Below are 15,627 nucleotides of genomic sequence, written 5' to 3' on the forward strand. Positions count from 1 at the left end.
GACTCGGAGAGGTTTTATCAAACCTATCCTAGTAGATGATATGTTTCTTCTTTTAATTAATATGTTGTTTTTATACCACAGTGTGAGTATCAGTGCTAATTTCAAGAAGCAGGTTATTAAGACAATGGAAGATTCACACAAGGAAGAAGGAATTGGAAATCAAAGAAGGCAATAGAAACTCATTGAAAGAGAATTACTGTACATAGAAATCATGGACTAACAGGAATACCTTAAGGAAGAAATGAGTCAGCTGCAAAATTGCATGTGTTTTGGTGGAATATGACTTTAATCAAATTTATTGTGTGGCTGAAAAAAATTATTAATAGAAATGAGTATTACTGATAACAATATGTGAGCAGATGTAAAGAAATTATTTTGTTTTTAAGATAAAGAAGAAAATATTTTAGATTCAACCATTCTATATATCTAACAATGAACAGCAAGCACAGCCAATGGATATAATGATGATGACTTGCATGTTTTGAAAACTAGGATGCTATTTTTGTTTTGAAATGTGTAGTTCTACTTTTAAAAATACCTTGTCAACTCGTTGTAACATCATTTACAAATTGTGTTATCTGTGCAATATAAAACAGAACTCTTACAAATTAAATACAAACTGGCAAAGAATCAATGATAAAATAAAAGACATAATCAACTAGCACCTAAGCACAGAAATAAATCACAAGCTGAATAAAAGAACAAAAAACTAAGTGCAGCAATAACATGTTCAAGGAACAGAAATCACAATAAAAAAAAGAAAGTTATAATGACAGAGACTAGCTTTGTAGTAGTCTGGCTAAAGCTAAACATATACACCCTGGAGACAACCATGAGTGAATTTTGCTTAAAAGTGGATGGTAACAATTAAACGGCCCATTGAGTGTCACATTTCTTAACCAATTCATGAAGACGGCACTCAAAGTAGGGGCTGTAATTTGAACTGCAAATATTAGAGGTGCTCACGTTACCCTGGTCCAACAGACAGCAATGTTCTGTGTTCTGTTTATGATGAACCGTTTACAGTCAAAAGTCTCTTAAAAAAATATTAGCCATATAAATGTGTGTCTTGTCTGCAGAAATCACATTGCAAGTTTTAAAAATAAACTTAACCTATTTTAAAAATAAACATAACCCGATGCAAGGTGAAAACCCCTTCTGTAGCATCAGATTATACATTGACATTCATCTGTATAAATGGACGAGTGGTAAATGTGAACGATACACTGTCGAAGGTGCTGTGTCTGTGTTTTTTGTTGTTCTGTGTTACGATGATAGTGTAGGATTTCATGTATGTGTGAAATAACTGGCGGCTATATTCATGAAAATATGAACTGCAAAATATGCTTTTGAAGTAAACAGTGTGTTACGCTCTGTCAAGGTCTTCCGTTAAGAGAGCTAATAACAAAGAACAACCAGAGATGCAGATTTCAGTACAACAAATCAGTCAAATGACAACAGTAAAAGCCTAGATCAGGCTGCACAACATTCACCTTCTGACTGCACGTCTAAACAAATAACTAAAAAAAATGTAATATTGCTTTCTAATTGGAAATGGAAAACATGCCATGACAAAACAACCACAGTATATCCGTGGTCCACTTTGCTTATCAAAACTCTGTTTGCTGTTTTTTATGTCATATAGTGATGCAATAATAAAAACAACAGAAAGATATAGAGAAAGAGGCACTTCCTAAATGTATGGAGCCCAGTGGGGATCTGGCTTGTGTGTCTGTCCATCTGTCTCCTCTGTCGCAGCACTTATTACAATGTGCACATTCATTTTTAAGCTTACCTTGTACTATTGAGTTCCCGAATGGATAACAGCAATTTAAGCTTTTTATTTTCTCTCAGAGTAAAGTCTTTTGTTCAGTATCTTTTGCTCTCCCTGAAACCCTGGTAGCGGTTTAAAATGCACAGACTGGAGACATTGGGGGTGGATGTTTTAGGAAGAAGCCCTGTGGGTGTAGCCTTTGCAGCACTGAATGTTGCCGCTATTGACTACACACTTTTAAAAGGGTTGTTTTCAGTCATGTATCCTGCTTTGAGGGTCATGTCTGGCACCTTGCGACTAGGTTTATATTACTAACCAGAAAATCTCACAGTCTTTTCAGTGACTTAAGGCATTTACTTTTTGCCATGTGCACACTCCGTGATCTGTACTTGATCCACAATGGTGGAAGCAGTTAGTATTTAGGACTGGATACAGATACATTTGTCACTTGGTAAAAAAGTAAGCTTGATATCAATATCAAGGTTATTTAAATCTGGTTGCATGGCTAATGAATTGGTTGACTTTTAAGAAAAAATAAAAAAGAATAAATTACAAAATTAGACCAACATATAAAATAAAGCTAAGCAGTTTGTTTAAGTAAGAATTTTTTAAAATTATAATGGGCTAAAACACAAAGGAAGCTGCAATACTTTACTTTCCCATTGTCAGTTGGATATGGCAGTTGTGTGGTTTTCAGCCCTTTGTCTCCTCTACTTTTTATTTCGCATTTCATTGTTGTTAGATGTCACATTATATAGTTTCAGTGGTGTAACATGTCTGGTGACTTAAAACCAAAACACAATTCTTGTTTGAAAGATAAACAACATGCTGCAGCAGCTCCATTCACTGTTAGTGCCGTTCACAAAGTACCGATTATTGGCAAACCTCATCACACTTCAAATATGAAAAATATGTTAGCATCTAGATCTGAGCCTAGAGGGTGACCCTGGTTATCTGTCCTGTTTCACTGACTAAGGGGTGAGAGATGTGGAGGCAATGGTGACCTTTGGGCCCTTAAGGTTCTCTCTGCAGTTCCACATCTCTGGTCCTAACTAACTTCCTGGTGCTGAGAATTTAACAGGTCGCAGGCCATTGTCTCATAGACCTGAATTTAACATTATTAACCCTGTTTAACACTTCAATGAGACCCCTAAATTGACATCCCCTGCTGTACCGCCTGAACCTCCAAGACCAGAACAATGTAAAAATGTTGAGCAAATTTATGTCAAAAGAGTTTATCTTATTTATTAAAGCACAAGCATGAAATACACAGATAAAAGATTTAATGCAAAATATAAGTAATGAAGAAAATAATATTCTTACCACAGCTCGGCAATGATGGCACACATTCAGATGTTCCTCTTTATCATCAAGATGATCTTTAAATCTTACAAATCCTACAGAATCAGACATTTCTGCTTCAGATAGTTCGGATCCTCGTAGTTCTTAATTAAGTTTTGTCCCACTCTGGATTTTCCCTTCTGAGATGTTGTAATACTTCATTTGAAATGAACAGTTTCTTTTCATGTCTAACAACCAATAACACATAATTACAATATACTGTACCTGTCTTTGCAAAAGTGACTATATTTCCAAATCTGTTTTCACTACCATGTATCATATACTTCACACTTAGTATTATTTAAACATGTTATTATGATTCAATATTCAGGTAATTATTTCAAAGCATCACAGCTAAAAAGATCAGCTTCTTGTAATAGATATGAGTAACAAAAACTGCCTTTGGTTCAAAAGTTCAGTTTTCAGAGCAGAACTTGAGAGGAACTGGATTTTGTGGTCTTAACTGAGGCTCTTATCCTCATGTTCAACCTTCTGCTTTGTTTTCAAATTTGTCAACATAATGGCCACTTCATGACCTGCTGATTTGAGCCTTTTGTTATCTCAGTCCCTCCAAACCATTTCTGACTCAATTTGATTCTTGGGCCACTCTTTTTGCTGGTAGGCCAGGGTGGTCAGTTTTTCTGACATTAGCAACATATTAAAATATTAACACATATTCACAAGTTGTATGTTTGTCTTTCCATCAGTAAGCGTCATACATATGGCTGGATGTATTCTGCTCTTAATGCATCTGTAGACAAGAAACCCACAGAAACAGCAGCAGCTATAGATTCAGAGGGAGACACTGACACTGATTGGGAATGATATCTAAAATACTGTATAAACAAAACAAGAATTTGAATATAAATAGGATCCTCTAGCATCACAGAAACTGAGGTAATATAAGACAGATATGTGAACTTGTTCATTATTTCATTCTTCTCTTGAAGTTATCTTGCAAAGATCGTTTTGCATATTCACATTAATATAAGAGTTGACTCATTTCTATCATTTTTGTCATCCCAATCGTGTGATTAAACACATGCTCTGCAAGAACTATAGCATGGTCTAATAAGGATTTTCTCATGTTGAAACTATCAATACATATATCCATTTATCTTATTTCTAAGCCCGCTTATGCAAAGCAGGTTCTTGGGAAAGCTGGAGCTTTTCCCAGCAAGCACTGGGCACAAACCAGGAACAAGCCCTTGGCATGGGTTCCTGCCCATCGCAGAGTGAAGACAGGGCATATTAGCATCACCAGTCCATCTACCCTGAATGTGTTTGGACACCGCAAGAAAACCATAGGAAACTTGTGTGGACTGGGGGAGAATATGCAAACTCCACATAGGAGACACCCAGGACTTGAATCCGGTCTCCTTGTTGCAAGGCAGCAGTGCTACCACTGCCACTTCATGACACCCCAGAAACAATACATGTTATAACATTTTGTGATTTCTTTGTTGGTTTCAAAATAATAAATTGATGACCAATTGTAGCATTTTTTCATGTTCCAATATAAGACTGTAATACCTTCCACTATACAGTTTTCAGGCGTCTTTGGTTTCTCCAAAAATTGCTCTTCAGTGATCTCATTAACTATGAAGCTGGAAGGAAGAAGGTCTTCTATAGAATTGCAGTTTTGGCGTTCTACCAGTCTGTATATAAGACATTTCACAACCTACATCCAAGTCAGTTTGAAAGTTTACACCAGATAACAAATCTATACATCTGGACTTGATTGTAGTTCTTTCAAATAGGTTCATCTAATCATCTGACTAACTTCTTCCTCAAGGAAAGGAAAGCTCAAGTGTCATTAATCCTTTCATTACACGGCTTTCAGCACCACTGCCTTTCATGGTTTCTCATCTGCATGCATTTCTTGTTATATTGTAATATTTCAACGTTCCATTATAATGATGTAGTTTTCATGTGATCTTTTAATGCAATTGTCCACTTATTTTTATATTTTCTGTATTTATTTATTCTTAAATGTTTCTCATGGACTCTCTTTTCTTCCAGACCTACTTATACAAAATTATACTTTCTTTAGATCCTGAAAATCAGCGACATTCTACACAGCCTACTGTTCATTGCCAATTGATTCAGTTGTCAAATCTGAATATGCATGCTGCTAGTATTTGTCTGTGTCTTTTATGTTTTTTTAACCTGCTATACTGCAACAAGTTGTTATGTGTCTATTTAGGATTTCACATATATTCACATGATTTGTTGTGTATACATTAACTTCTGGGATGGCATTTGGGTATTTAGTGAGGATGGCACAAACTTATGGTTTGGGTGCAGTGGTGATTGCCCAGTTACTTGCAAACTACTAGTGGTCTGATTCGATGAGTCAAACATCCCATTTGGAAATTTATGAATGTTACACTTCACTCACATGTCTTTCATTACTACAAATGGGAGAAAAATAACCAAGAGAACTCCCCTGAACCTGCTTTCAACCTTCTGCCAACTCAAACCTTTCTGGTCTTTAGGGTACAGTGTAGCCCAACAAAGATCACAGATGCAAGTCAGGGTAGACCAACACATGCAGACAGTAGAGTGGTATGTGGAGCTGCCCTGTCTTAAATGCAGATCACGCACTGTGGGTGGAGCTCTAGATCAGATAACCAATGTAGGGGAACCCATAGGGAGTCTTCAGACCTCCACAATTGAGGGGCTGTGCTGAACAACCACTTTGAATGCACGTTTTTGTCACTTGGTTTACCTCACTTGAGTCTGATAACTCCTCCCACAAACCTAATCCGAATTATAATGTAACCAGGCATATCGCATAACAGCAATTTTATATACAGTAATCCCTCCTCCATCGCGGGGGTTGCGTTCCAGAGCCACCTGCGAAATAAGAAAATCCGCGAAGTAGAAACCATATGTTTATATGGTTATTTTTATATATTTTAAGTCCTTATAAACTCTCCCACATGGTTTATAAATATTCCTCGTACAGTTATACAGCATAAACCCTTTATATTCTCTTAGTTATTAGGTAAGATTCGTTGAAATTCTGTATGTAAACACAGTTTATATACTACTCACAAACATACGTATCGCATATCATTGAGGAGTTTTATTTAATACGTAATACAGTTTTAAACATATTGTAATTGAGTAGGTAATATAAAAATACGTGAAAAATCTATAACATGTAAATCCATCCATCAATTTTCCAACCCGCTGAATCCGAACACAGGGTCACGGGGGTCTGCTGGAGCCAATCCCAGCCAACACAGGGCACAAGGCAGGGAACCAATCCTGGGCAGGGTGCCAACCCACCGCAGGACACACACAAACACACCCACAACACCAAGCACACACTAGGGCCAATTTAGAATCGCCAATCCACCTAACCTGCATGTCTTTGGACTGTGGGAGGAAACCGGAGCGCCCGGAGGAAACCCACGCAGACACGGGGAGAACATGCAAACTCCACGCAGGGAGGACCCGGGAAGCGAAACCCGGGTCCCCAGGTCTCCCAACTGCGAGGCAGCAGCGCTACCCACTGCGCCACCGTGCCGCCCATAACATGTAAATGCTGTACATAAAACCAAAATGTTATTTTAAAGATACTGTAGAGCGTCTCCGATATCACATTTGTTACAGCCATTACGATAGACAGGCCACCGGCAATAAATACCTACAATGCAAGGAAAAAATTGTATAAAATGTGTGCACAGTTACAATAAACGTACATACATGTACTAAGTACGTAGAAAAATAGTTTTGAGTATTCACCAACTTGTCAGATAACGATGACATTTACTGCACTGTCACAGCTGTTCTAAAGGAGTCTCTTCAGGCGACTGTGTAGCACTGCCGTCGTCTTCTTCCACTGAAGGCGTACTAGGCAGTGTTTTGGTGTAAGGAACATCGTGATGGGGCCGCGTGCTCTGATTGGGTAGCTTCTCAGCCATCTGCCAATAGCGTCCCTTGTTTGAATTCAAATGGGCAAATCAACTGAGGAAGCACACGTACTGTAAACCACAGACATCCGCGAAGCAGTGAAAAGTCCGCGATATATATTCACATATGCTTACATTTAAAATCCGCAATGGAGTGAAGCCGCGAAAGACGAAGCGCGATATAGCGAGGGTTCACTGCTTGACTCTAATGGGTTTATTGCTGTTTCATGAATCATCAAATTAACATCATTGAGAGTCACCTGTTGTGATCATTTTAAATTAATGAGAAGAGAGATGGCTTCATTCAACACCAGTCCAGAGCACAGAAAAGAAAGAATAAAAAAATAATATAAAGAAGTTGCTCAGTTGTGTTTAGAAATCTAAATTTGTCCAACTTCCTGTGAGCTAGCAAATGGTGCATCATTTGCCAATACACCATAGCTAGCTGTTTGCTGGACTAATGGAGTAGCACTATGTGTAACAGTTTTGATATTGAATGTTTAACAGATATTATCTGATGTTACAGTATCCAGCTCACAATTGGTTGAAGATTATTTATCACCACCATATAGACCTCAGGACCCATACACATTGTTAAAGGCTGCATATGTCAGTCGACATATGAAGCGCTCTGAGGGTTGTTACATTGAGGAGACGTTTGTAAGTGTCACCAACACAGAGGCTCTCTGCTTACTAGTTAGTTATTGGATGAACTGTGGAAAAGCACCAGGCAAGCAACTTTGACGTAATAAAACAACAATCAGCTCAGATTAACTTCAATTGTTGCTTCATTTTATTGGTAGCTAACACTTCTGATTTACTTAATACATTATGCAATCTGCTGTCATTGGAAGGACAAAATAAAGTTTAGATAAATTCATAACTGTAGGTGATACATTCACATGCTCATTTTTTAAAATATCTAAATATTCATTTTGACACTTTAATTACTGCATTAAGTAAGTTTATTAAGCATGTTCAGTAGTTGTAGTAATAGTTTTTTATTTTATTATTATTATTGGTGGTAATAGTAGTAGTAGTCGTATTAAAATTATTTTTGTTGTTCTATCACATGTCACAAGCGATACTGTTGGTTATCAAGTAAAGAAAGTAACAACAAACTAATACTCTGGACCATTATTATTATTATTATTATTATTATTCTTATTATCATCATTATTATTAGTTTGGCCTTCATTTATAAAGGAAACTAATCATGGTACAGTAATTCAGTTTGTAATCTATGAGTTGCCCAAAAGTTTGCAGCAACCCTTTCCAGTTTTTCAAATCTTAACATACTTGAGGTCTTGGTACAACAACATATAAGCAGCTTGGCTATCATCAGCATCGACTTGGAGCTCTCACAGAAGCTGTCATGTCATAGATGACTTTGCATTTAGAAAATGTAGTCATGTACTGTTGTGATACACAACAAAGAGACTGGAGAAATCCCTAACTCTCTTGCTCTTTAACTTTTCCCACTTCTGTATGTGGCTGATGTGCTTGATCGACCTTCTCCATACGGCTCGGTCCTGCAGCTCCTCGCCAGTCAGACCCTTTTTACTCTATGCATAGGAAACCCCTAAACATTGACTTTTCAATTTTGATTATAAAAAAAAAGTAAGTTATGGTTACATTGGAAAATGTGCTTTTTTATTTATTTATTTATTTATTGTTCAAATTAAAGCTGTTATAATAAATACTAATGTAGTGTATTCAGTGGGGTGGGAGGTGTTCAAGAAGATTCCATCTAGGAACTCAGTTTGGCTAGGTGTTACTTTTTGCCAGATGGAAATAAATATTTTGATGGCAGGTTCTTCTATAACTAAGAAGAACTAAGAAGAAGCTAAACTCATTCTCACCCTGGAATCTCATATTTCTTTTTTCAGGTCTTAATGACCCGACTAACTTTTTAATCTCTCCCTTCATCTTCTGTAATGGCAGCTTTTCACACCTTCTCTCACTTTTTCTCCTTTGATCTGTCTTGGCTTTGTTCCCCCTTTCTGATCCTAATTATGTTATCCGCTTTGCCTTTTCAGTTGCACACCTGATGAACATTTTTTTCTCTTTGCAGATGCATAAACATTAACAAAACCTTTTTTCCTGTCAGAGTCTGACTGCAGGGGCTCCAGGTAAGCAGAGTTTTGCTGTTGGCATCCCCTATATTTGAATAAAGTGCAGGTGCTCCTTCAGCATCTTTCTACATGAAGTAGAAACTACTGAAATAAATCAAAGCATTGTTGATTTTGCATCTATTTAAGAATATTATGTGCCAAATAGTGCCAATGATTGGGCTGTCCCAACTTTTAGCACAGGAACTGCAGCAGAAGTAGCTAACTTAGGAACTATAAATATAAAAGTAAATATAGTAAATTAGTGGTAGGGAGTTAATTGTTAGACAATACAAGGAAAGAATAAAAAGGAAGATTTTTGGTGAGGTGTGGAAAAAAATACATTACTTGCTCATACTGCTAGGGAAAGAACACCAGACATGAAATAGTCAATATTTAGTCAGAATTTCCTCATGGCTGGTACAACGATTGACCATTTTAATAGATTCTCCTTTGGAACAGTGAGTTGATTCCCCCATTTGCCTTAATAACAGCCAGAATTCACTGAGATGTACACTTGAGGAGGTGTCAAAAGTGTGGCAAAGGATGTTTGACCATGTTGACTTCGTTATTTGTGATAGTTGTTAGAAATTACATCTCATCCTACATAGGATGATTTATATTGAGAGATGAGGAGGCCACTGTATTAAGCTGAAGTTGCTGCTGTTCCCTGGCACCTTTAGCCAGCTGACAAAGTTCTTTAATAGAGGCACACTGCTCCTGTAAAAAGATGTGCTTGATCTCTTCAGATGAACTGTGGCTTTCATATATTGCTTCATACTACAGTCACCCTTAAAACACCAAAACCAACCATCATTTACTGACACCCAGCAGGATGGATACTTGGAGTCGTAAATGTTTTCGCATAACTTTGATCTTCCATCAGTGTGTATTTACAGTTGTTAAAATTCATCAGATCAGAAGAATTTTCTCAAGTTTTCATTGCCCCAATGTCTCATTTATAAAACCTTCTGAGGATACAAACTTGAAAGTATGCATACTTGAAAAAAGAGGAAAATGCATATGCCATAAAAAAATCTGGTATATAAAACATCGCATTACGCATATTTCTAGGCAGTTTGCCATTTATAAATCATAGTCACCTTGTAAATTTGCATACTTGAATGTGCCTTGCTACCCTAAAACAACCATATGCAGACTATGCTAATTAGCCTCATACATACATAATCAAGACACTGCAGAACCTTCATTGGATGGTAGAGCAGCCACTGACCTGACGCATCAAGACACCATCACCGGCATTTGAGGAGTCCTATAGTGCACTTCACAACTGAGCATGCACACCATTATATTATATCTCATCTGCATTCTGGGGCCAGCATATGAGCGGGTAGCTGCTATCACCTGGCACATATAATGACTTGGCAGCTGTTGCAATGAATAGTACAGGCCAGTTACCTTACCAATAAGCCAGCCATCACTTTCAGCACCATTAGCATGTCGTCTGTCTATGCTACTTTGAATCAAGCTAAATGAAATGAAGGAATCAGGGGTTGACCCAGGCCACAGAGCCATGATATTTGTCAGCCTCATCCTGGCATCACATAACTTGTGCAATAACACCTCCATTCTCTCTATGTGCCCTTTGTGCAATAATAGCGCAGTCATTAGGAAAACTGGACACTGCTGTGGATTGCCTTTTTCTGTTGCCAATTTTATGTTTACAAAAACATGTTATGTTTTATGTATGCACAGCCATCAGAATGACTTAATTCCTAGGCCTCCCTGTAAACAGCGCATACACATAATTCAGTCAGTGACATGAAAAGATGGGAAACTCAGTGAACCTGTCAGTGATGGGATCACACATAGTAGACTGTAGATGTTTTTGTGATTGTTTGTATTCTATACCATCCTTCCTACTTAATCCTTGCCTGTACGTTTATGAGACCTCTACATTAATTGAAACAAATATTTATTTTATTGGGTTTAATCTGGTTTGAAATTGAATCCGATTCTCAGCAGTGTTTGGCTGTACCACAGAACTTAACACAGAACTTCATGTGTGCCTTTGCTAATCAATGAATCCGTTTTCACTTATGGCTTAACTGCTTCAAAACTTCCTGATTGCAGAGTTAGCAATCAGAAACATGGCTTCTATATTATCAAAAGATGTACAACTGGATAAGCAAAACCAGGAAATATTAGTAAAGGCCAACAGGTCAGTGCAAAATACTGTTTATTGTCATTTTAAAGAGTATATGTTTACACTTTTCTATAAAGAACAAGACATTTCAAAAAACTGAACTTTAAATCCATTTCTAAAACTAGGTTATAATAATGCACAGAAACCTTGAATACAAATTCATGCAAATAATTAGAGTTTTTTCTTCTTCTACAGAATTAAAATGCATTTTATTTTTTAAATGTAATTTATATTCAGAGGATATTTTAAACTAATGGAACAGGCATCACTTTTTGTGCTAAAGCACTTGTCAGCCTTTTACTTCCATCTTCCTCCTACTTTGCCTTTGCCAGCTCGAGCACCTTTGGCACTGCTGTCATGAAAGAAAAAAAAAAAAAAGGAATTGCTTCTTTAGAGTACAGTGTGAATAGAGGCTTTTTATACAGTATATAACTTAAAAGTCTTTCCTTCATAATAAATTGCAAACTGACTCAAAAATATTTAATTAAATGTATTATATTTAATTACTTTGGGGTGGCATGATAGTGTCATAGTAGTGATGCTGTCTTGTAATAAAGAGACTTGGTTCGTGTCTGGATGTATTTTGCGTGGGTCTCCATGGGGTGCTCCTGTTTCCTGTCACAGTCCAAACAACTCTCTACCATTGCTAAACTGACCTGTGTGTGTGTGTGTGTGTTCACTCTGTGAAGGACTGGCACTTGATGACTGCTGGAATAGACTCCAGGTGTCCCATGACCCTGCCCTAGGTCTGAAAATGGATGGATGGACATTTATATCATCCATCCATTTTCCAACCCACTGATTCCGAACACAGGGTCACGGGGGTCTGCTGGAGCCAATCCCAGCCAACACAGGGCACAAGGCAGGAACCAATCCCGAGCAGGGTGCCAACCCACCGCAGGACACACACAAACACACCAAGCACACACTAGGGCCAATTTAGAATCGCCAATCCACCTAACCTGCATGTCTTTGGACTGTGGGAGGAAACCGGAGTGCCCGGAGGAAACCCACGCAGACACGGGGAGAACATGCAAACTCCACACAGGGAGGACCTGGGAAGCGAACCCGGGTCTCCTAACTGCGAGGCAGCAGTGCTACCACTGCGCCACCATGCTGCCATCCATCCATTATCCAACCCGCTGAATCCGAACACAGGGTAACGGGGGTCTGCTGGAGCCAATCCCAGCAATTTATATCATATATAGCATAATTAAATAATATTTTTCATTATTTATTTAACAGGGATTTACTTCTTGTATTTTCACTTAATTACTGTAAATTTTAGTGTGTTACAATTAAGGGTTTTTTTATTTTGACATGCATGGTATTTATATTGTTTTTTACATATACTATATATGTAATATAGTCAAATAGCAAAATTTGATAGCTAAAAAGGAAGTAGAAAATCAAATGGCTGCTTGGGTAGCATGATAATATAGTGTTTATCACCTATTTTGGAGTAAATCAGTCTCTACATAGTCCTCCTGCACTTTGGGGTCTTATGTTATTTCCTCCCCCATCTCAAAGATTGATTGATGATTACAAGTAAATGTGTCAATGTGACTGTGCTTCGTAATGGACTGTGCGCTATACAAAGTTGTTTTTATCTCAGTGATGCTAGCATAAGCTCCAATTCCTTGTGTCTCTGTATTGGAAGGATCAGGAAAATAAACGGAAGGAGAGACACAGCAACAAACGAAGTTATTAAATCAGCCAAGTTTGCACATTACTGCTGCAATATGTTGAAAAGAAATGCAAGTGGTCACAGGAATATCTGAGGAGCAGGACTGAAAAATTACAGTGTTAATCTAATATACCATTCACAGTTATCACACGAGAATATATGCTATCCGTAACATTTTAATAGGTTTAATTATTTAACTTTGACCTTCTAACAACGAACCACCTATTATGCCGCAAACATTCTTGAAGCGCCACCCACTTACAACCACATTCAGTATATCACTCACTCATTCAGTCTATGAATCCTTTATTTTTAGTTATCAAATTATTAGTCTGTTTCGGCTGCCATCATATTCATTCCTAAAACAAGCTGCTGCCTGTTCTTGAACCCAAGTGAGGAGTCCAACATATTTCCTAAGAGAACTAACAGATTTGTGTCTCTAAATCTCACGGAACCTAACTTGAACAAACTGGTATGAGCAGAGTTGCCCTACTGTATATTAACTCATGTCAGATGGTTAATGACTCAGTGAATGCATGTGGATGTTGCAATAAAATTACACTTCAATCAAATTCCACACCACAGGCCATTCATTTTAGGTACAAACAATAATAAATTAAATTGCCTGTCATAATGATGGATAATAGAAAAGTACAGCACTGCGTGATGATCTCAGTGTAACATATTACATTTGACTTGCTTTCAAAGAATGCATTCATCCTCTGACTTTTTATAGTACTTTGTCTTTCAAGAGCATTTGTAATTTCAGCACAAATTCATTTTTTCTAAATGATTTCGATATGGAAAACTAGTCACTGTGAGTAGTGTTTGTGTTTTTAATTTAAAAAAAAATGTAGGCAAAAGTTAGTTTTGTGCTCTCAGTACCGTCTTTTTTGCTCAGTCTTGAATGCACAAACACTCTCAAAGTGGATCATTTAAGGCAGGGTCATGAGGGCCAAAGCTTATCCTGGGCACACAAAATGGAGAATAACCATGGACAGAATGCCAGACCATCACAGGGGGCACACAACCACATTCACACACTCACACTGCTGTCAATCTGGCACCCACACACAACATCAAGGATTTAAAGTGAACATCAAGGACCTGTAAAAAAAACAAACAATGTAGACATTGGGAGAATGTAGACAACTCCATGTGGACAATGAATTGGTATAGGATTTGGACCGAGAACAGTGGATCTGTGATAGAACAGAGCTCATCACTGCACTGCCATGTCTTTATTGTGATACAAGCTAATTATACACTGATGTAAAACCACTACCTGAATACGCAAATTACTTCGGGAACTCTCTTCTTTTATTACTGTCCTATTATGGGTGTTGACATTTTTGTGATTGATTTGATATGGGATGGATCTCCTCCTGCAGTCAAATTCAAATATATTTATAAATTATTTGAAAAATATTTCTATACACAATGAGAAAACAGAATCTAATAAGCTGTAACAGATTATTATTATTTGGAAAAGTAAGAGGGCGAAACGGTGGCACAGTGGTAGCGCTGTTGGCTCGCAGTAAGGAGACCTGGGTTCGCTTCCCGGGTCCTCCCTGTGTGGAGTTTGCATGTTCTCCCCTTGTCTGCGTGGGTTTCCTCTGGGTGCTCTGTTTTCCACCCACAGTCCAAAGACATGCAGGTTAGGTGCATTGGCGATTCTAAATTGTCCCGTGTGTGTGTGTGTGCCCTGTGGTGGGCTGGTGCCCTGCCTGGGGTTTGTTTCCTGCCTTGCACCACATGTTGGCTGGGATTGGCTCCAGCAGACCCCCGTGACCCTGTAGGTAGGATATAGCGGGTTGGATAATGGATGGATGGATGGATAGAAAAGTAAGAGTAATTAATATGAAATCATTATAATACTTGTACTATAATAGAAACAAAGTAACAGGAAAGCATTCCATCTTCTAAGCCCACTAAATCCTGAGCAGGATCACAGAGGGGTTGAAGCCAATCCCAGAGAGCATAGGTCACAAGGCAGGAACAAGGTGCCAGTTAATCGCAGGGTAACACCCTCATGCACCCACTAGGGCCAATTTAGCATCGTCAGTCCACCTAACCTACATGTCTATGGACTGTGGGAGGAAACCCACCCAGACATGGGGATGAACGAACAAACACCATATAGGGAGGACTCAGGATGCAAACCCAAGACTCTTTACTGCAAGGCAGCACTGCTGCCACTGTGCCACCATGCTGTCCAAGATTGTAAGTTATAAGCAATCAACTTTTATTTTAGTTCCAGTGAACACCATCATAAGGCACTCCATAAACACCTAGATAAATGACAGTTGTTTAATGCCATTTTGTTACAATTGGATTATCGGCAAGTCAAGTGACTTGCCTTGAGATTTAAAGTCCAGTGCCTTACCACTAGACTTCCCTGCCGTCCTACAATTTAAAATAGATCATGTGTATAGAAAAGTCATTTTCAAATAAGTCATTAAGACAGTTTTTGAAGACAGCCTGTTTTATATAAAAATATAGATGTCTTCATTACTTACTGTTTCTGATGATCAGAGACTCTGATGCGAAGAACATTAATCTGAAAAGAGAAAATGTGATAATCCTTTGTAGCACTTCGTACATTTGCTGAAAAGATATTATAC

General features: G+C 38.0%; 1 protein-coding gene across 1 annotated transcript in view; it reads right to left on the reverse strand.

Moving 5' to 3' along the window:
- Positions 1-11,332: 11,332 nt before the first annotated feature.
- Positions 11,333-15,627, reverse strand: part of LOC114654288 (troponin T, cardiac muscle isoforms-like) — a 54,625-nt gene continuing 50,330 nt past the window's right edge. Inside the window, exons 9-10 of the mRNA XM_051919346.1 lie at positions 15,523-15,563; positions 11,333-11,668 (exon numbers count right to left, since the gene is read on the reverse strand). Coding sequence (XP_051775306.1) covers positions 11,614-11,668; positions 15,523-15,563 — 96 coding nt within the window. The 3' untranslated portion in view covers positions 11,333-11,613. The remainder of the gene's footprint in view (positions 11,669-15,522; positions 15,564-15,627) is intronic.

The sequence above is a fragment of the Erpetoichthys calabaricus genome, chromosome 1 (genome assembly GCF_900747795.2).
Source record: "Erpetoichthys calabaricus chromosome 1, fErpCal1.3, whole genome shotgun sequence".
Classification (NCBI taxonomy): Eukaryota; Metazoa; Chordata; class Cladistia; order Polypteriformes; family Polypteridae; genus Erpetoichthys; species Erpetoichthys calabaricus.